The sequence below is a fragment of the Rattus rattus genome, chromosome 1 (assembly GCF_011064425.1).
Source record: "Rattus rattus isolate New Zealand chromosome 1, Rrattus_CSIRO_v1, whole genome shotgun sequence".
Lineage (NCBI taxonomy): Eukaryota > Metazoa > Chordata > Mammalia > Rodentia > Muridae > Rattus > Rattus rattus.
The window spans coordinates 17,425,157-17,447,162 of NC_046154.1; the positions used below are offsets into that span (position 1 = coordinate 17,425,157).

The 22,006-nt window shown below is 55.1% G+C and overlaps 1 protein-coding gene and 1 non-coding gene across 2 annotated transcripts; both read right to left on the reverse strand.

Moving 5' to 3' along the window:
• Window positions 1-285: 285 nt before the first annotated feature.
• Window positions 286-21,762, reverse strand: Rcc2 (regulator of chromosome condensation 2). The gene is given in 14 exon segments (XM_032895275.1): window positions 286-2,379; window positions 2,781-2,858; window positions 4,685-4,757; window positions 5,545-5,650; window positions 5,880-6,060; window positions 7,325-7,491; window positions 9,385-9,499; window positions 10,281-10,369; window positions 10,725-10,856; window positions 12,701-12,844; window positions 15,161-15,254; window positions 20,827-20,938; window positions 20,940-21,106; window positions 21,585-21,762. Coding segments are annotated over 13 exon segments (1,554 nt in total). The 5' UTR covers window positions 21,098-21,106; window positions 21,585-21,762; the 3' UTR covers window positions 286-2,274.
• LOC116890467 lies at window positions 3,489-3,619 on the reverse strand. Its single transcript, XR_004386658.1, has one exon. It is a non-coding gene; the product is annotated as a small nucleolar RNA SNORA15 (small nucleolar RNA).
• Window positions 21,763-22,006: the final 244 nt, after the last annotated feature.

The window sequence follows — 22,006 nt, forward strand, 5'->3', positions numbered from 1 at the left end:
GAGGCAGGCGGCCAGCCTGCGCTACATGAGATTTTGTAGGCCAACCACAAAAACCAAAACCAGCTCCTAAGCTGGGACCATGAGTGTTTCGGGGCTGTGTCCAACGCTGGTTGGGAAGCCCTGGGCCTCTATCCCATCGGCCGGTCATGGCTCTGTGCACCTTCCTAGCCCAGCATGAAGCTCTCCGGGGGTTGCCTTCACCCTCTTGGTCATATTTGAGGCATGTGCACAGAAAGGGCTGGGGACGCGCTCCATGCTACTGAAGAGGAAACACGAAAGCCAAGGCAGAGTAAACAATGACGCCGTTTATTTAAAATGTTTACTCCAAGAAATATAGATATAAAAAAAAATTAGACAATAACAGCACTAAACCAGGCACCTTCGACCGAATCCCATCCTCGTCCACTCCCTCTGCGCTACGCTTTCTCGATGACCAGAAAATTTCAGAGCCCCTGGGCGGCCAGAATGGTTCCTACCCAGGGCTTCCCACCTGGAGTTTGTGGTGGGAAAGCTCAGGTGAGAATTTTAGCCTGAAGGGAGGGTCTGTGGCCAGGCACAGGGCTCTCTACCCATAAGACACTTTCTGCTCACCCACTGCAGGGCTCCAGCCAGGGGGACTGACTGCTGGCTTTAGGTTTGCTCCCTGGAAGATGAGCCTAGTTCAGCTCAGGGCTACTGTGTCCTCAATCCTCTTGGTGACCACACGACTAACTCCAGGAGACCCCCAGGACAGAAGGAGCAGACCCTGAACAGCACACGCCAGACAGAGACCAGGAAAGGCTCCGGTCCCGCACGTGGCAGTGACCGGTGTCAGTGGCAGGGGTGGTGTCTAGGGTGACCTGGGCAAAGCAGGTTAGTTTTGCAGAAGCTCTGCCACTACAGAAGCTGTCTCTGGACTAGAGTTGGACACGTGACGGGAGACAGAGAGAACGCGGACCCTTTCCGGCAGGCCGGGGCACTGGCCGAGACAGACACCTTGCAAAGCCAGAAGCTGCTGTGAAGCATTGGGGCAAAGGAAGCAACAGACCAGGTCATTTTTGGCATTTTAACATAGAGACGAGCGTCACAACAGCAAAAGCAAAACCATGAATCTCAAGGCCAGAATCTTTGACTTTCCCATCCACCCCACCTCACACTTGGATCCTTAGCCCCCTTCCCCCGAGCACCACCAAACTAATCCTAGTTAAAGCAGTCAAACCAGCCCAGACCCTCCAGAAACCAAGGCCCCAGCCCGAGCTGCCGTCATACTCGGGCCCAGTGAGGAGGATCCGGGAAAGGCACCTCGGAACTCAGCCACAAAGTCAATGCCAGGATGGGCTCGGCAGAGGGCACTTGTGGGGATGTGGTGACAGTCTGAACTGACACGCAGGGCAGGGAATTTCATCAGGAATCCCAACTATTTGGTACCAGAGCCAAGCAAACGCAAGCGGCGGCCAGAGAACACTGAGGCTGGGAGAACAATGGCCAAGTCTCAGGATAGGGTGGCCATCCCAGGCAGAGGGGACAGCAGGAGCAGACAGGCAAAGCGCAAAGGCGGCAACGGTGGGTCACAGAGGACTGAGAACACATTGACTGCTGGCTGACCAATCTCTAACTGCCCACCCCATACCCCATGGTCCCCATTCTCATTTGGACTTGAGAGCTAAAGGAGATACAAATGGCTAAACACAGACCCCAGAGCCCCACCAGGGGGAGATGGCTGGTTCTACAAATGCTTCAGCCAAAAGGCCCACATGGGCCTTGCAGACAGCAAGCCAGCAATAGCTATGGGGGGAGGGGGTCAGAGGGCAGGTGGGTGGGCCCACAAGCAAGTGACCGGTCTCTCACAGCGGGCAGGCAGGGATTGGCCTAGCTGCTGCTGGTTCCTGGAAGGGCCGTTTCTGTCTGGGAGAGTGGCAATCCCTCTCCCACGTGGTGCCCACTCGGATCACAATGCTAATTATGGCTGGAATGGGAGGGCTGCACAAGGGTACTCGAGAGAGGGGAGAAAAGAAATACAACTTAAAAAAAACCTAAACCGCCCAGAGCTCCTGCCTGTCTCGTAGAAAGGCAAGCTGGCTATGAGCAAATGTTTTAATCAACGTTGAGGGAAAACACTTTGGAAAGCATACAGAAAAGGTAGTTAACGTTGAATCGCTTGGAAACGGAACCTCAGGGAGGCTAACCCAATGCACCCTTGGTCAACTTTTGCTTCCTAAATTCCTTGTCTGACGTCTGGTCCCAGTGCACGTGGGAATGACAGCTGCCACGAGGGGAGTGCCGGCCTGCTGCTGCTCAGAGCGTGCGTGGGGTGTACTCGGGCAGCCTCTGCAGCCTCTCCTTCTCAGCCTCGCTCTCATCTCGTGCTATCACCAACGAGTGTGAATAGCCCATGGCCACCTGCGGAAACAAACAGGTACATCATGTATGTCTGATATCACGTGCTGGCCTGGCTCAATCAGGGTCGGTCTGCATGAAGGGAAACCCTTTCCTCCCCACTAACCCAAGCCCCACCCCCAGGCCCACAGGAAGCTCAAAGAACCTTCACTGGGGTGTAGCTCCACATTGTACTTGCCACCAAACACATGCCAAATGTATTGTCTGCTCAGGGACTAGTCCCTGGTTCTAGCCCAGTGGCAAGGATCTCAGTTTGGGAGGACGGGTAGTGTGTGATGACCACAGCTCCCGGAACTTCACCAGGGTCTGGCTAGCTTTCTCTCTGCCTTTCTGCTGCTGAGGGAGGGATGTACCCTTCCCACATGCTACACAAGCACAGACACAAACAGTGGGACGCCTCTCACCTGTTCGGAGAAAATGCCATCCAGAGTCTTCACCTCCTGAGCTGCAGTAGAAGACTTGGGCTTGTGGTCCCCATATCCCTACAGAGATGACAAGAAGTGATGACAAATACGGCCTGTGGCATGTTCCCACAGAAGGGAAGTAAGTGCGTGTCTTCCGGTATACCAGCCACTGTGGGTTATGGGACAAAGTGTGCAGATCGTTTGGTGACAGTGCCCACAGCGGTCAGGCCTACACAATCCTAAGCAACATGCTGCAACATGCCCAACACACCCCGGTCCTGACAGCCCTTGACCCAAGAACTGCTGGGGAGCGCTGGGCCGCCAGGGCAGCTCCTCCAGGCACGAGGCTCCCAAGCACACTGGGATGCAGAGTTCAGGAGGTTTTAGACATTGGGTTTTTTGTGTTTGGGTATTTTGCCTGTGTCTATGACTGTGCACCACGTGTGTGCTCAGTATCTGCCTAGGCCAGAAGTGAGTGTTGGGTCCCCTAGAACTGGACCTTCAGACAGTCGTGGTCACCACGTAGGCTCTGGAAATCACCCTGCATCCTCCACCAGAGCAGGCAGTGCTCTTGACCGCTGAGCCATCTCGAGCCCCCAAAGATCAATAGTATTTTTTAAGCAGGGGCTTGCTACAGAGCCCGGGGCTGGCCTGTAAGCCCCAATGCCACTGACGCTCTACTGTGAAGACCATTTCTTTTTCTTTCCTACTTGTACTTCACTTGTGATGGTGATATACCATAAACTACAGCATATCAGTCATCTTAAAGGAAGACTTTACTCTTGCATGGTGTCTGGCTGTGTAAATTATTGACTAAAGAACACAGTATTCAGCCATGCCTGTGAAGACCATTTCTGATGGTCCCCAAAACTACCCATCAGTCAAGTGTAGTGGCGAACACCTTTAGCCTCAGTACTTGGGAGGCTGAGGCAGGCAGACCTCTGTTGAGGCTAGCCTGATCTACAGTGTGAGTTCCAAGCCAGCCACAGCTACATGTTGAGTTGCTATCTTTGGGGGTGGGGGGTGGGGTGGGTGCAGCATCCATCCTTCTCTGAGAAAAGAGAAACAGAGGAAGGCCCACAGTTGCTCTGCTGCCTTACAAGGGGTCCCTTGGAGCTCAGTGACAGCTTGAGGGACAAGGACAGAGCCCTGCTCTGCTGGGTTCCATGAGAAAACTTCCACTCCCAAAAGGATGATAAAGTAAGAAAATGGATGAAATGTCAGGGCCAGGCCAGTGTGGTGGCATAGGCCTTTAATGCCAGCGCTTGGGAAGCAGAGGCAGGTGGACAGATCTCTGTAAGTTCAAAGCCAGCCTGGTCTGCAAAATGAGTTCCCAGACAGCCAGGGCTACAGAGAAACCCTGTCTCAAACCAAAACAGAGTCAAGGGCCAGACCACACTGAGTGTGCAGTCCTGGCCACAGGAGATACACAAAACTCAGCCAACCTTGGCCTCCTCACAAAGGTTAAAGTGCACTGAGCTCTGGAACCTTACTATGGGTAGGACATCTGGACAGAAAACAGTAAGGGCAGTGGCTTCCGCCCTTACTCCAGTCTCTGGGGCGGAGAACAAACTAGTAACCCGATCTGGGGAAAATGGGAGAACAAAATCCTCCAGGAACCTGTGTGGCTGGCCTAACGACACTGATCTAGAGCACAAACTGTGGCCCTGTCTGCCTACGAAGCACAAAGTCTGGAAGTCACAGGCACCAGGGCGACTCATGCAGCTTAGGACGACACTGCTTCCTGTGAGTGTGGACAACGCCCAACTGCAGGAACATGTCTGGCCACATAGCTGCCATCCTTTCTACATACAGCATGGCCAGCAACAGCCAGGACAGTCCTTAGTGACAAGGACACTGCCCACCCATCCGCATCCCTGTTCCCAGGCCCTGCCATGGCTCACCAATTCCCCGAAGGTTGGTGATGGGCCCCAGCTGATGGTGCTCTCGTCGGCCGCTACGATGATGCTGCTCTTCCTGCAAATGGGCAGATGCTGTTACCATCCTCCCAGAGACCAGGACACTCACTTCTCACTGTGACACACCCACCTCCATCCTGCTAACTCAGTGCTGAGTGGCTCTTCCCGGACAGGGATGGGCCACAGTTGTTTGCAGATCAATACTCACTGCCTATATCTGTCCTGGGGCTTTCAGAGGGAGATCCTCTGGGATGGGGACAGACAGGGATGCAAGGACCAGGAAGCCAATAACTCAGAGCCAAGTTAACTCATACACATTACATTTATCACCTCTAAGTACTGGGTGATTCAGCAGGTGTCCTTCACTAAGAATAAAACGTTCCAGGCTGGAGACATGGCTCAGCGGTTAAGAGCACCGACTGCTCTTCCAGAGGTCCTGAGTTCAATTCCCAGCAACCACATGGTGGCTCACAACCATCTGTAATGGGATCTGATGCGCTTTCTTCTGGTATGTGTGAGACAGCAGTGTACTTATATATAATAAATAAATTAAAATAAATAAATAAAAAGTTCCTCTCTCCTCCAGCGGTGCTGACAAATTAAAAGCCTACAGTTTCCAAGCTGAGGGAAAACTGCCAACCTCTACTTTTTTTCTCCCAAAACTTTCAAAATTACTTTCTGTGAAGGAAGGAGCCACCACCTGTCCTAGCATCTACCAAGCCTGAACTCTCCTGTCTCCCACATTTTTGGGGTTTGGTGTCTCCTATGTCTAGCCAGGAAGACCCAGATTAGCAGGCACAGAGCACCCCACACTCACACCACGTACCCCAGAGACAGCCACTTACCCGCAGGCAAGGCTCCGGATCCGCCAGCCACAGAGGTCCTGCACGGCTTTTGGGTACATGGTAGACTCTCGGGAAGTATTGGTGGCCCCCCAGAAAAACAGCCCCCCTGGAAAAAAAGCAAAACACAGCAGTGTCACGAGTAAGCATCATCTGAGAACACCAAGGTTGAGGGACAGCTGCTCAAAAGGACACTGCAGAGAAGGAGCCAGGGAGGGACGGACACGGCTGTGGGCTGTGGGGACAGCTATCCCCAGGAGGGAAACCCTGCACCTGGCTGGCTCCAACCTCGGGGACCTAAGGGGACCTAAGAAGTTGGAGAGGGAGCAGGCACTGACCCACTTCACTGACAGCGAAGGAGCAGGTGTAGCCGGCATAGATCTGGGTTGCACCACGCCCCGGGAAATCGAAGAGCTTCACCAGGCGAGGTACCATCTCATCCTTCTGCTCAGCATGACCAAGGCGGCCGTAGCCACCAAAGCCCCAGGAGAAGACTCGCTTCTGTGAATCCAGGACCAGCTGCAGTGAGAGGAGACACAGGCTGAGACACATGGGCCACTGCTTCTGACCACAGGGTCTGGGACAGCAGCAGGAAGCAAAGGAGTCCCACAGACTATACATGGCAGCCAGCAGGGCCGGTGTGCGCTCTCTTTATAAGGATGCGATCTTCCTTTCTCTCTCTTTAAATGCAGAAGACAAATGGCCGTCTGTGTGTGACAACACTGTCTAAATTGCAGAAACAGGAGGGAAGGCTGCCACCACCCTGCGCTTGCCTGCCACAGGTGCACACAGGTGAGGCAGGCAGATGTGCCAGCTGTTTACAATCTGCCTTGTCTTTTGCCTCTGAGGTTTCATACTGAAATAAACCCTGCAAATGGGCAACTAGCTACCTCGGCACGGGACGGAAGGTGTGCAGCAAAAGGCGACAACACTCGCCCCAGGCTCCATACCCAGCACTGCAAAACACACAACACAGGTCGCCCTGACTGAGACAGAAGAGAGCAGTGTGCTGGTTTATGGACTTGCAGGCTTGGGACACCGGCATTTAATCCACTGAGCACCGCCAAGCAGGCAAGAGGCTCAGCTCTGGGGCTCAGCCCTTGGCCTTCTTTCTCCTGCCGAAGTGAAAGGCCCAGACTAGGCCCAGATCAGGCTCACTGATTCTCAACCGGAGACCATGAAGGGCACATACCCATTACCCGGGCACCAGCAAATTCCAAGGACAGCCAGGGCCACACTCAGACCCCGTCTTAAAAACAAAGCAAAAATAACCACACCACCACCAAAGCAAACCAGAGGGTCCAGCAGGTGAAGGTCCTTGCCTTGCAGGGCTGATGAAAGAAAAGTATCCTCTGACTTGCACACACCCACGTCCACACTATGAGCACGTGTGCACATGCCAAAAAAAAAGGAGCTCACAAGCAGCACATGCACGCATGTCCTTCCAGTCATTCTGCTAGGGACCTTATTAAGGAGACACCGCAACAGGTAACCAGTCACACCCTATACGTTGCGTACAAGTGGCACAGACACATACATGTATACTCAGTTTGTATGTTGTCTGTTGAGGAAAGGATATCCTGATGGGAGACTCACTCAGCACTCAGCTAAATGACATAGCTTGAGTAAAACCAATCTATACCAGCTCGGCTCTTAAAAATACAAGGCTTTGGGGCTGGGGATTTAGCTCAGTGGTAGAGCGCTTACCTAGGAAGCGCAAGGCCCTGGGTTCGGTCCCCAGCTCCGAAAAAAAAGAACCAAAAAAAAAAAATACAAGGCTTACTGTGTGGTTAGCGCCACAGGCTACGTCTCGAACCACCACGTTAGGGACAGGCAAAATCTGCCCATCCTTGGTCTTCTCGATGAAGATGGCCACTCTCCGGGGCACCAGCTCACAATCATACTCTATCCTCTGCGCCCGGGCGATGAACTTCCCATCTGAGTTGTGTCCTGGGGTAAGCACAACAGGCTGTCAGTTACGAAGACACAGGCCCAGGACACCACTGTGCCCCTGCCCAGTTGCTCACGAGATGGTAGGTAACACAGGGCATTCTTTAAACATGCATAGAAAACAAGGACCCCCTATGCCACAGACTGTAACTTAGGAACCCTACATGTGTCCACGTGGATGGGGAGGTAAAGGAGACCGTGCCTCCTCCTGTGGCTGAGGCCACAACAGTGGGCAGCTCACACCTGAAGGACAGTTTCCCAGGTAGCGGAGCACTGAGGACCACTAGTAGGGAAAGGGGGACAAGATCATTCAGTGTGCAATTCTCTACTTCTACCTACAAATTAGCAGTGATTTAAGCAACCTGCAAAGGACATAAAACCTGGAATTCGCAAACCTGCTTATAGACCAGGCACACCAGCACCGCACCAGTCTGATCCTGGACCCATGCAGGCAGCAGCACTGCACTGGTAACCACCTGCAGGGCCCTCAGTTCCTGCAATCATGTCTGAATTCAAAAAATAAAAAAGCAGTGTCTCAGAGGCAGGTGGACGGAGAGACAAGAAGCCAGAACGAGGGGGGATTAGAACTACCAAACAACAAAACAAGTCAGGAGGCCCAGTCCGGAGTGGTAGCCAGAATGCTGGCTGCTTATAGACCAGACACCGTCAGTCCCTGCCCAGGCAGCAGCACTGCTCTAACCACCTGCAGGGCCCTCTCCTGCAATCATGTCTGAATTCTAAAAGCAGTGTCTGCACAGAGACAAGAACAGAACGGGGGGGATTAGGCTTGTGTTTTGTTTTTGGAGACAACTTTCATTCCGAGACCCTGACTTGCCTGTAACCCACCCTGGAACCTGCGACAGTCCAGCCTGCCTCAGAGTGAACTGCCGAGTTCAGAACGAGAGGCTCTGTAGATGCAGGCGCAGCCAGGTCCCTTACTAGACTTCAGTGAGAATTCGGTAGGAGGCAGTGCACACTGTACTTAACTGTCCTCCAAAACCACTCCACATTTACCATCCGACCAAGAGTAAGTCCCCAAAGGCAAACAGGCCGGCTGCAGCAGGAGGCTTGTCTGAGTAGCAGAGAAGCTGCACACACAACAGACACACACTTCCTGTACTAGGCCTGGGTATGGCAGGAGGCTCGCCTGTGGCCATGGAAACCGTTTATCCACAGCCCCGAGAACTCCCTGGCAACCAGCAGTGATGTGCGTAAGGGGCCGGTCCTCCGTATCCACTCTGACTTGAGGTATATTTAGTTCCACAGAGTCACTGTTCCTGCAGTCTAAGGCCAGTGCAGAGCTCTGCTTCTATTTATATTCTCCCATCTGCGCACTTCTCATGACGCCGAGACCCAGCAACCCAGATCCCGGACTGCTGCAGGCTCTTCAGACGCCAGGAGGTGGCGCCCACACCTCACCTCCTGCTCAGGACTGCAGAAAGCACCAGGAAGAACTGGCTGGGAGTCAGAGGGGAAAGGAAAATGGAGATCTTGCAAGGCAAGCTCTAACAGGCCTGCTGACCTCTCTTCTGCTCTGTGCAGTGTGGAGTCCAGTGGGGTGAGGGATGAGCTGCTTGTCTGGCCAGGATTTCAAACAGAACCACCTCAGTCTTAGGTAATTCTCACTTCCAATAAAGGCTCATTTCTATCCGTGAACCCGGATGAAGGGGGCTGAGCTTTTGTCCTTCTGCCTGAGACTCTGACACAAATGGATTTCCAAGGCAGACTCAGCCCCGAGCCTTCACTGACCCCTCTAACCTGTGAGTTAACCGCAAGCTGCTGAGCCCGAGATGCTGCTGTCTGGATCAATCACACTTGTGTGTGCACAGCCCCAGCTGCCTTCTAGCTCCACACTGACAGTGAGATCAGAGCTTTTAAGAAAGAGACCCATACCCAGTTGGCCATATTCAGGGCACCCGAAGGAGTAGAGGTTCCCTTTACAGTCCATCAGCATGCTGAACTCTGCCCCGCAGGCCATCTTGGTAATTGGCTGCCCATTGTACATAATCTGCAAAGAGAAGACAGCCAACTTTCAGCTCGACAAGTCTCTTCCTCAATCTGCCCCGGCATGGAACAGCGGCCGCTCGCAACAGTGGACTCCGCAGTTCAGGAGCTGCCACTCAAGCGGACGGTATCCATGAGCTCAGACTACCAGGACTCCTAACTGCTGGCGACCCCCACCCTGCCCGGACAGCAGAGGCTGAGGTTAACATCATCTGGCGATTCAACCACAGGGACGGACAGTGCAAACCCAAGTGACCCCACCAAAGGTCACTTCTGGGGCAAACACTGCTATTAGGCTCAACTTGAGGAATAACAAGCCCCCCAGACCCCAGTTCATCCGCAGAGCTCAGTCAGTAAGGCAGGAGCCAGGTGTGAAACGGCTCAAATAAGGAAGGACAAAGACAGGGGGCGAGTGGCAGGCTGGTCCCACAACACAAGGTTGGTCAGAAACCAAATGCAAAACCCAGGAAAGGCCAGACCTCAGCCCAGACAAAAGCAGCAGGCATTTAACCCGGTGGTCCAGGGGAACCTGGTGCTTGGGCTCCTTCCTTCCTTGCTCACTCTCGCACCCAACTGCACTGCAGCTACAAGGTTCAGCTCCCCACCCCCCACCCCACCACAACCGCTGGCCTCAGGAGCAAGACAGGTTGGCTGTGTCTGCAGGGAGAAGAGACCTGGCACCCCCACTCCTGGGCTGACACACACACAGATTCTCTCCTCCACCTTCCCTGGCAAAGCATCACTTCTCAAACTGCCCAGTCCACAGCCCACAGCCTTGCTGATACCTGGGCAGGACTTGGAACAGCATCTGTCTGGTTCCCGAGGCCCAGCTGCCCCATCTTATTCTCTCCGAAGGCGAAGACAGAGCCAGTATCTGAAAGGAGAGACAAATAAGGACAGAAAAGGATTTAAGGGCGGATGGTTTCAACTGGACTTGGATCAAAGCTTTGCAAACAGTTCACCTACCAGGCCAAGCACGGCTGTGTGTCTGTCCATCCCAAGGACAAGAGTGCAGAACTGAGCTGAGCCCTGCCACACACAGGCCCTGGTCTGGGCTCCCAGGGCCACCGTAGCCCTCTCACTGCCTTCAGCAAGTAACCAGCTAACTGACTAACCGCCTGGCTAACTAACCAACCACCTCGCTAACTCACCAAGCATCATCTTTCTGTCACTCGCTCCCAGACCATCTTTGGAGCCTTTTCGCCATAGTTGAGGAAGAGCCTTCTTACCTGTTAACGCCAGGGTGTGGTTGCGCCCACACGCGGCCAGCACAATTGCCTCATGGCTGAGAGCCTCGATGAGTCTGGGGGCTTCCACCCTCTTGGTATCACCATGGCCCAGCTGCCCCTTTTCATTCCGACCTGCAAGGAGATCACGCAGGCCAGGTAAGTAGTGCAAGGACAGGCTGGGGCGGTCCCACGCTCGGCCCTCGTAAACCATTCACAAACCCTAACAGCTACTCTCCCCAGCCAGGGGAGCTGGGCCGCATGAGATGGGCCACCCCAACTGTATCCCAACAGACAGTGGTCAGCTTAGGACCATCCCAGTACAGCCCCAGCCTCTGCTACTCCAAGCAATGCTTGGTGTAACCTGGGTGCTCCACAGGCCTCAAGGTCCAGAATCAGTTTCCATTCCCAATAGTGGCTGGGAACAGTCCCCTCCTCCTCAGGGAGTCTGATGCGCCTACTGTTGGTCATCTCTACTTATCTATTCCCCACTCCTCCCACACACACACACCTGTTAGAAGACCCCCATGAACACTCATGACAAGGGACAGGCCTGCTCTAACATAAATGCAAGCAGGGACAGTCCCTGTGAAGGCCTTCACAGTGCACTGGAGTTCTAGGAGCCCTAGTTCAGCTTAGGATGGACAAGGGGCGGGTCCCAGAACAGTCCGAGCCCTAAAATCCTACCCAGGTCCCAACAGAGATACAAAACAAGATCCCACCAGGACCCCCAGGACCCTGTCCCAACATAGGGATTGCACGAGGCTGCAGACTAAGAGCCACAGGCCAGGTGGGCTTACACTCGTCTCCCTCAGTGTCGTGACAGCTGAGCCCTAGGCACCCGAGGGAGGCAAGCAGACTGGGTGACTGGCCTCCCTCGCAGGGGGAACTCTCGCAGGAGATGTGACACCTCCTGGCAGGGCTCCACGCCCTAGCTGCTGCTCCAGGGAGCTCCCTCTCTGACTCTGGGGGAAATCACTCTTGTCACAAGGTCAGTCAGCCCTGAGATGCAACCTAGGACTTTGCTGTCAGTGGAAGGAGAACAGAGAGAAGTGTGTCAAGCTGGGGACACTGACATGGAAGGCCATGGCCAGTGTTGAGGACAAAGCAGCAGGAGGACCGAAACAGAACTGGGGCAGATGTTGTATGTCACCCAAAGCCTGGGAGGATAAATTTGGGCCACATACACTTGTTAGATTTTTTTCCAACAGAATTATAAAATTAGCCAAGTGCAGAGAAGACGGCAGATGTTAATATATTTGGACTCTGGTACAGCGGCTCATGAAATTAAAAAAAAAAAAAAGGCTCAAACAGACCAAAATAAAAACATTGTATGAACTAGAAGCCAGTCAAAGGCTAGAAACAACTCCCCGGGCTGCATGAGTCCTGAGTGTCGGATGACATGAGCCTTGGGCAATACCTCCTGGCCTACCTGCAAAGGACAGCTGAGAGTCATCAGAATGCGGCTGAGGGAGGTGGAGACTCAGGAGGAACGGAGGGTGGACAATGGCCCAATCTCCTGAGGCTGGGAACCACATGGGCTCAGCCTCCGTGCCTCAAGACACATCCGCCACAAAAGCCAGGGGTAGCATTTGGTTATGGGAACATGGACCTCCCTACACGAGGTGCTGAAGCAGAACAAGGGCTGGGTGAAAGGACAGATGTTGAGGACAGATGGCCAGTCTGGTCAGAGGGACGGTTAGGGTCAGAAAGACCACACTTGTTTCCAAGTTCAGGAAAATGTTCACCAAGGCAGAGTCGGAGAACAGAGCCAATGAGATGCTCCATGGGTAAAGGGACGTGCCAAGTAAGCCTGGGGCCTGGGGTCAATCCCTAAGACCCATATACATGTGGCAGGCAAGAACTGATGTGCACACACACACACACAATGAGCAGCCATGGATGCAGACAAAAGACAGGGCCTCTTCCAGGTGACTTCAGCCCTGCTCCAAGTCATGCCTGTCCCCACCAGCACTTACCCCAGCTCCAGAGCTTCCCTTCTGTGGTGATGAGGAGGCTGTGGGCAGCACAGGAGCCCGAAACCACGGTTCGCACCCGGACTCCTGACAGGCACCCATACCTATGGGGCCCCCACAAATTCTGACCAAGGTTGCGGTAAGCAGCTGCAAAGGGAAGAACACTCATCAAACCCCGCAGAACACGCCGGGCGGGTTGAGGAGCACCCGATGTATCACCCAGGGGTCGCAAACACAGAAGCCTACTCAGGGGCACTGGCCTATCTACACTAATGGCGCCAATCCCTCTCCCTCAGACCTACAAACAGCTGCTGGTCTAATCCTACTACAGGGCAGGGCTGTGACAGAATCCTTGGGTGATTCTGTCTACCCTCCTGAGTGTACCCCAGATCTCCCCATAGCCAGAAAAAGGTCTTTCTCAGTGGGCTCAGTGCCCTCCTCCTCAGAACCACCTGCTTCCTTAGAGGAATGCCTTGATGTCATCCACCCCTGCCTGAGCGAGTCCCACCCACACCCAGGAAGCCCACACTGCTAGCCGCCTTCATTTCCCCAAGCACGTCCTCCTGGGATTTCTGGGAGACCCACATCAGACTTCACACTGTACTTCTGATTTGCACCCCACCTACTGCAACTGCCTCCACCATGACAGGCAGCAAGGGCCAGGCCTCACCAGGGCCTGGCCCAAGAGGTACAAGGAGCTGCCACTCCCATGTCCCTGAGGCAGGGGTGTGGCTCTTCTTTCACATCCAGAATGGTGGTGGTGGGCATCTGGGAAGCTAGCCACAATTCAGGCGGCAAACCCCTCCTTCCAGTCCTCTGTAGCGCACCAGGTCCCTAGCATCAGAGAGCACCCTCAGACGCTGCAGCCGCCCCACTGAAAAGTACTTTAAAGCCAAGCCCAACAGCATCGTTAGTCCAAGGGACGAACTGAAAAGACCGCCTTCCAGGAGGTCAAAACTGAAGAGAAGCCCCAATCAGCCCTGAATCACGGAGGACAACACACACAGGGAGGAAAACCAGGGGCAGAACTGCATGCCTGCCGCTGGGGAAAACCAAGCAACCGAAGGTGGTTTTCAGGACTGTGAGCTGCAGCAGTACTGGGCGCCAGCCGGAGAAAAGAAAATGGCCTGGCCCTTGAACCAGCTGGCCCAGGGGGATGGCTGCTCTCCATCATCCCTGACAGCGCCTGTCTCCTGAAGAGGGCACCACATCAGCTACAATAACATAAGGGGGTGTTTCCTACACTAGGAACCCTCGTCCTTGTTTCAGTCAGAGCCGCCCAAGTCAAAGCCACAACCAGACAGTGGCCCCAGCTTCAGAGCCAGTCTGGTAGACACTAATCCCACGGTCCCAGATCCCAGGACCTGGTCCTCACCACAGGCTACAGCAGGGACCACACCATGCTGCCATGTAAACCACGCTACATTAAGAGCAGAGAGCAGCAATGTCCAGCAGGGAGGGAAGGTAAGTGTCCCCTCCTCTATTTTGCCTAACAGCTCCAGGTAACAGGCTGCCTAGCCAGACCTAAGTGTTTACAACAAACAAGTAAAACCACTCACACCAACTGGGAGGCAGAGGGTGGGGTGGGCCAGGAAGCCTGTGAGGATGGAGGCAGGAGGCACCCTGGGATGGGCTAGGTTGGCAAGATGCTATGCCCCAAACCACTAGCCCGGTCTGCTCTGGACTCGAGGCACAGCTTCCGGGCCACAGAGCACCGGAAGCAGAGGGTGAGTCAGGTCAAGGCGCCCTTGCTGTATCAGCAGGGAAATGGATACAGCGGACAGCAGGAACCCTGTGTGGTCTAGCTGCAGTGGCCACTGCTCTCAGGACTGGTGTCCATGGCTGTGGTCAAAGATGGGTATCTTCCACAAAAAGGAAGGGCATCTGGTCAGCTCCATTTGTACCATGTAGGCCCCCAAGTCAGGGTGCTAGGGTGTGCCGGTGTTCAAATATTTGTTCACAGACGAAGCGATGCTGGGAAGCACTTTGGGAGTGTTTCCAAATGAAATCAAGCCATAAAATGTGGCTCTGAGCCAGCCCCTCTTCTCTCCAAGGGGCCCCTCAGGAAGGCCCCCGTCTTCTACAGACAGCTGGACACAGGTTACATGGTGAACTGTTTCCCTTTCCGCTGAGTTGTGACAAGCCAATCAGCAGCCTGTACATCAATGGCTATCATGTCTGACAAGTGTCTGGGGCCTCATGGCACCACAGAATAGGACCAGATCTTGAGACTCAGGGGGTCTTGGCTGTCTGAGGACACAACTTCTCTGAGCAACACCGACACGCAGGAGGCCAGGCTCAGCACTACTGCAGCATCCTCCACCAGAGGGGCTTTGTGGTCCCAAGCCGTTATGCTATCCCTAGGGCCTCTCTCAACACCTAGCTGGTGGGCGGGGCCAGCACCCCACCCGCCCCCTGCTTTCTAAGCATCAGCCAATCATGGGTTGGAACCAGGTCTCTTACCTTGCTGTTTAGGCACTTCCTTGCGTCCAATCAAGTCCCAGTTGGTTGCCCCAAAGATCAAAAGCTGCCCCTTGCACTTAGACCCTTCAAGTTTCTAGAGAGAGAGAGAGAGAGAGAGAGAGAGAGAGAGAGAGAGAGAGAGGAGAGAATGAGCTTAAGGACGCTGCTGGCACCCCACAGCCATCTGATAAAAGAGACAAGGTCTCTCTCAGCCCAGACGAACCCTGAATGCTCATCTCCAGCCTCAGCCAAGAGCTGGGGTTCCAAGTGTGCACCATCACACAGGCTTAATGATTGTTTATGGTTAGAGGTCCCATCCAATCACCCCTCATCTACAGGCTCCAAGGTAGGTGACCTAAAGCCGGCCTCAGAATCCCCCTTGTTAAGTCAGCTCAGCACTAACTCTGAGACGAAGCCGGGAGCTCCACTGACTCCATCCATGCTAGAGTCATGCACAAGACAGCCCACAAGGCAGGAGACCCAGGAACCTCACACCCCGAGGCCAGCTATACAGTCCCCACTACGAGTGGCGGGGTGACTGGCAGCCTTCATACCTCAAGCCAGGCCTGCATCACCTCTGCAGGGTAACCATGACATCAGTCCTGTGTGCTGCCCCAGTACCAAGAGACTTTAATACAGAGGAAGGGGGTAAGGCAGGGAGGGCACAGCTTGGTGGGGCAGCAGGGTCTGAGGCAGATGGCCTTCCACAGGCTCATACGATGCTGCTCACAAGCCGAGACCAGAGGTGAAAGGGCCCCCTCACTGGAGCCTGACTCCCTACCCCTCCATATTTAGAGACCAATTTTGCATATAATTCTGACTGCCTCTAACTCTCAGTGGTCCTCCTGCCTCAGCCTCCTCAGCACTGGGACTTCAGGTGTAGGACCGTACCTGTCCAGTCAGGGTACTTCAATTGGGCTACCGAGCCTCGACTCCCGTACAGACCTCACATCTCAAAGGCCATGCCCACATCATCAGCTTGCACGCATGCGTGTGCGCACTCTCTCTGGCTTCTTAAATGTCAAAACACGTTCTCCTTTTCTTCCAACTTACACTTGTGGACTACAGCAATGGCTCAGTGAGGTAAAAGGACTCACCATGTAAGCCAGACGGCCCCAGTCCCGTCCTCGGCACCCATGGAAGCAAAAAATCCCCAACTCTCAAAAGCTGTCCCGACCCCCACATGATCCCACAGCCCCTGTATGCTCACACACACACACACACACACACACACACACACACACACACACACACACACCTCCCATGTACAAACAATAGACAAATGTGTATCTGAGGAAAACACTTTTTGCTTTGTTTGAGACAAGATCTTACTCTGTAGCCCAGTGTGGTATCAATTTGTACAATCCTCCTGCCCCAGCCTTCCAAATGCTGGGGTCACACCTGGTTTACAAACACACCCTGCAGGGCTGGAGAGATGGCACAGTGGGTAAAGCACTCACTCACTGTCCCTGTAGAGGACTTGGGTTCAGGTCCCAGCACCCAGATCAAGCACCGGCTCACGACCGTCTGTAATTCCAGTTCCAGGGGATCTGTACATACACCGTGTGAGCAGTCGCACACACATGCACAGAAGTATGTTAAATGAATAAACGAGGGGGCGCTTTGTAAAGTACATTGTGGGCTGATTAGCTCTGAAGAGCAGGTCTAGCCTGGGCAAAGGATTATACGCTTCATCCCTAGAACGGTAAGCAAATACATGACAAATAAAAGAAGCTAAATAAATGCGTTACTAGGCTCAACCTGTGCACCTGCCCCTGCATCGCCATCCCTAAGGCAGACATCCTTTTCTGAGACTTCTGTGGTGGCCTGCAGCAAACCAGAACTGAGCAGTAGCTGCGACTTCAACAGAGGCCCCTGGTTGGCTGTCCCAACAACATACCCAATACACCCCACAGGTCCCCAGCAGGCACACTTTATTTTTTGGGGAACCCAATCTCCCAGGTGTCCCCAAAATGTATATCGCCTACTTCCAGTCAGGCTCAAAAGACAGAGGTAAGGACCAAGCTTCAGGACCAGCTTGGCCAGCCCAGGCCTCACAGGCATGGAGTAGCCACTCTGTTCAATTATTCAGATCTCCTGTGGAGGCAGCCTCCTGGGGCCAGACTCAAGTTACCTGAATGGGATGGGGCCTCCTTTCCCTTCCTCTCCCCTTTGTGGACAGGCAGATGTGACTGGAATAGTCTACAGGCCGCAGACCTGGGCCCTCCCTCTGTTAAGGCCAGCGCTTACGTGGGTATGCTGTCTTCTCCAGGGCTGCACTTTGAAGGGGCCCCAGAAACACAGGGAGAGGCCTCAAAACCAGGGCGACCCCAGGCCAGACAGCACTGCACTAGCAGGTTCTGAGGGAGAGAGGCTCGAGGGTTCCCAAGCTCAACACTCGCCAACAGAGATGTAGTCTCTCCCAACCCTGAGCTTGGGCAGAATGCTGGCAGTCAGTGTTTAGTGCCATCCCTGTGGCTCCTGAAGCTTTCAATGCCCGCCAGTCAGGCATACAAAAGCCCCACCCTTCTGAGAAAGATCTGTGGACAACCTTGCCTGGCTTCCCATGAAACACACCTACTGCCACCCTGGCTCCAGCTTCTCCAATATGGACCCCATTGTCAGAGCTCAGTGACTGTGCCAGAGCCTACACACCTGCTTGCTATTAACCTAACCATTCATTCCTCCATAGCTTGAATTCTTCCCTCCTTCTTACGGAATAAAAAGTTTAATTAGTGCGATTCATAATGTCCTTTCAATCAAAGCCCTTGGCAAAAAAAAAAAAAAAAAAAAGACAAAAAAAAACAAAACAAAAAACCAAACCCTCATCCACAGACTGTTAGCAACCTGTTCTAAGCCCGCTGGCCTTACTGGGGGGAAAGGGGGATCCCAGTGAGTAAATGGATCTGAGAGGGCTTGGGGGCTCAGTGGAAAAGCTCGTGCTTAGCCCTGGGTTCAGTCCCAAGCATCAAAAGAATGGACGGACAGACGGAGGAAGGGAGGGAGGGGAAAAAAGGAGGAAGGGCGAGAGAGTGGAAGACAGGAATGAAGGAAAAAGAGCAAGCAGAGGTTTCCCTGCTCTCCGAGGGCTAACCCAGCCTCCGATGTGACTGCATTAAAACAGCCTACCCGGCAAACCCCAATAGTCCAGGTCGGGTGAACTCCACCTCACCTAGCTACCCTCCCCTTGCCTGGTCACACGTGACCTGGGTGCAGATGGGCCAAGGCAGAAAATGCACCGAGTGTCTCCAATTAGCAAACTGGGGGTTCCTGGCCACAACAGTTTCTGAGTTACCGCCCAAATACACTTGGCGAGTGAGGCTGAGAGCCAAGCTTTTCACACATCCATGTAGGAGACGATGCTCTGGGACTAGGAGGACCAGAGAGCAAGATGCTGGCAACAATCGTCCCTGAGGGCTACCAACCCTCCTCCCACTTCAGGCTTGGCCTTCCACTGTGTTCACTAAGAACAGACAATGTGAAGTGTCTCAGGGTCCATAAGACCTTGGCAACCCGACTTTAAAAAAACAAAAAAGAACCAACAAAGCGCTGGGTGCCTGTGCCTGAGCCTCAGGTCTTTCAGCCTGTCTTTCCTAGCGCGCCTAACTCTCCCCGAACAAGGCTGCCCTTCAGCACGTGAGCAAGTGGCTCACCTTCCCAAGCCCGGCACAACTCCAAGTTCAAGGTACAGAAAAGTGATGCTGAGGGCCCAGTGGCAGGGGAGCCTCCTGCAGGGAGAGGCTTGAGTCTGCTCACCTAAGTAGCTTTTTTGAAAATCCAGAACAAACAGTGCTGGGTCTGCCTAGCAGAGGGAGACCACGGGACAAGTCTGCTGGCCTAAACCTGTGGGAATGAACCTGGCTGCAAGGCTGTGATCTTGACCTTGAACCATGAAAGTGAAAACTTCCCAGGTGCAACAGCCAGTATTTTCTAAATCCCCGTAGGCCCCTGCGTCCACCAGCACAGAGGTGCTACTGTGATAGCACCTAGCTTTAAGGGGATAGACCCACAGCTCTTTCACGTTCCTTTTCTACACGCATATGGGAAGTTAGCTGTCCACATAAAGCAAGCACAAACTGCAGGGGACTGCCTCTTCTCGGAGATGGCACCTCCTAGTAGGACACAAGGTGCTGATTGCAGTATAAGACTCTTGGAGACAGAGGCCTCTGTGCCCCTCCTACACCCGTCTTCCGCTCCTCCTGTGCATCCCTGAGAGGGTTAACAGTCTGCAGACCACAGAACTCTGGCAGAAGTCTCAAACCCGGACAAAGAGCTGAGGGGACTATTTTACATATCAAAGCAAGCACTGGCCACTGTGCTCTCCCGGCATTCCTCACACTACCTGTTACAGAGACGTCCTGGCGAACAGACCCCGCCCCCTTACCCTAAACTTAATCCAGCCCAGGGGCCAGGCTCTCCTCTCCCTCTAACTGCCCTTTCCCCATATAACCCAACCATTTTGGCCACCCCTCCCTCGCTGGCTAAGGCACCTGGTTCCTCTCTCCCCTTTTCCTCACAAGGCTCAGGGCCAGGACTGTCCCCAATGTCCCTGCCTGTATCTCTGTCTAATCCATAATAAACGTTCTACTCTACCACACCTCGGAGAGTCATGTCCTATCAGCTTGTTTTCATTCACAAAATAATCCAACTTCACGAGGCTTTCCTAAACTCCACAACCCGATACAGCAGAGGAAAGGCCCCAACACGTCCAACTTCTTAGCCTTGTCCAAATCCACTAGGCAGCTTGTGGGTACCCCTTCCAATACTCTGGCTAATAAATAAGTTCGTTCGACCTGGCAAGCCTACCTCTTCCAGGGCTCCCCTGCATGCCTAGTGGAGAGTTTCCTTCTACCGCAAAATGGTTAGGACTCTCTATCCCTCGTAGTGTACTTGGGCAGCTAGGTGAAGTGCCCAGCTCCTTTACCCTGGCCACCTTCGCAGGACATGATTGGAAACATGGGTGACACTCTACGTGGGTCAAGCTTCACCTCTTTCTTAGTGTTAATAGAGAATGTGATGATCTACAGAGGCGGAGGAGAGAGGTGTACCAAAGAAAACTTGCTTTACAAAGTTCTGGCGGAAACTCAGGAGCCTGGGCCCGGCTCTGCGGGGCTCTTTCCCCCTCAAGCTCAAGTTCGATGGCCCAGACCGGAGCCTATAGGAGAACCGACCCCACCGGCCCCACGCCGCGGGCACCCGAGGCAGACAAAGCCCAGCGCCGCTCTGCGGGGTCGCGAGTGGAGGAGGAGAGAGCCCCGGGCGGGAGGGCCTCCGAGGGCATGCGCGCTCACACCGCGCCGCGCGCCCCCACCATGCCCGCGCGCCGGGGCCGGCCGACCGCGCAGGGCATACACGGAGCATGCGCGCAGCGCGCCAGGCCCCCCCCAGGGCGCCTGAGCCGCAGCGGCGGGAACCTCAAAGCCCCGGCGCGAGCCGGCTGCTCCCCGCGGACTGCCCTCCCCCCCCGGAGGAGGAAGAGACGTGGGGGGGAGGAGGGGGACGGACGCACAGGGAAGGGAGGGACTGACAGCCCCCGCGGGCCGCGCACACCCGGTCCCCCCGGCGGGACCAGCTCCTGGAGGTTCCCCGCGCGCCGTGGGGGGGGCGGGGCGTGACCCCCGGCGCCCCTCCCCAACCGCCAACCGCCCGCGCCCCGCCCCACTCACGACGCGCTCCTTCGTGTGCTCGGGCTCCGTGATAATCGCGGCCGCGCCGGACGCCTTGCCCGCTGTCGCCGGCCTGGCTGTGCGCTTGCCGCCGCCGGGGCCCGTCAGCTCGGCCGTCCTCGTCGCCGCTGCTGCCGCCGCTGCTACTGCTGCAGCGCTCGGGCCGCTCGCGCGCTTCCTGCCGCGGGGCCGCCGCGCCGCCGGGGCCCCCGCGCGCCGTGCCGTTGCCCGAACTCGGCTCCTCCCAAGCCGCCCCCTTCTTCCTGGGCATGGTCGCGGGCTGCGGAGACACGGGCGCACAATGCACGGGCTGGCTGCGGGGCGGGGGAGGGGAGCGCAGCGCGGCGTGGGCCGCCCCACCTGCTGCTCCCTCGCCCCTCCCCCCGCGCGCCACGCGGGTCCCCCATGCCCGGCCCGGCCCCAAGCACCTGCGAGCACGCGCGAAAAGAGGAACTGGTGGGGCCCCCAGCCCGGCCCCGCGGCCCCACACTCGCCCCGTCTGCTTTTTTTTTTTTTTTTTTTTTTGATTTTGAACAATGGGATCTCTGTCTGTCTCCGATTAAACCACGTGGATCCGCCTTCCTTCCTTCTTATTCATTCCGTTCCCCTAACCCCCCCTTCCCCAGCGTTTTTTTTTTAAACCTTTCTCGGGGGGGAGGGGGAAAGGAGAGGAGAGAGAAAAAAAAAAAAAAAAAGAGGAAAAAAAAAAAACTTTCCCAGACCCTGCAAACTGGTCCCAGACGGTTTCCAGCCCCTACCTGGTTGGAGTGATGAGAAACGAGGAGGGGAGCGACTGAAAGACGGGGTCGAGGGCTTCTTCTCTCCCCGGCCCGGACGAGGGCTCCAGCCCACTCACCAGATACACTTAAAATGTAAATACGCGCTTCCAGAACAAATGCTACAACACAAAACAGAAACACATGTGCGGCCGGGCGGCAAGCGAGCGCGCGCGCGGCGGGCGGCTAGGGGCCCCGGGCGCGCGCGCCCCCTACCGGCCGGAGGCCCCCACGGCCGGGCCGCCCACCCGAGCCTGCGTCCCGGACGCCCGGCGCCACGCCGCAGGCCCCGCTCGGCCCCGCCGCTGCGCGCTCCGCACGCCCTTCCACGCAGCGCGGCCTGCGCGTCACGAGGCGTCTTCGGGGCTCGGAAGAGTGTCAGATTCTCTTGTTTTTTCCCTCTG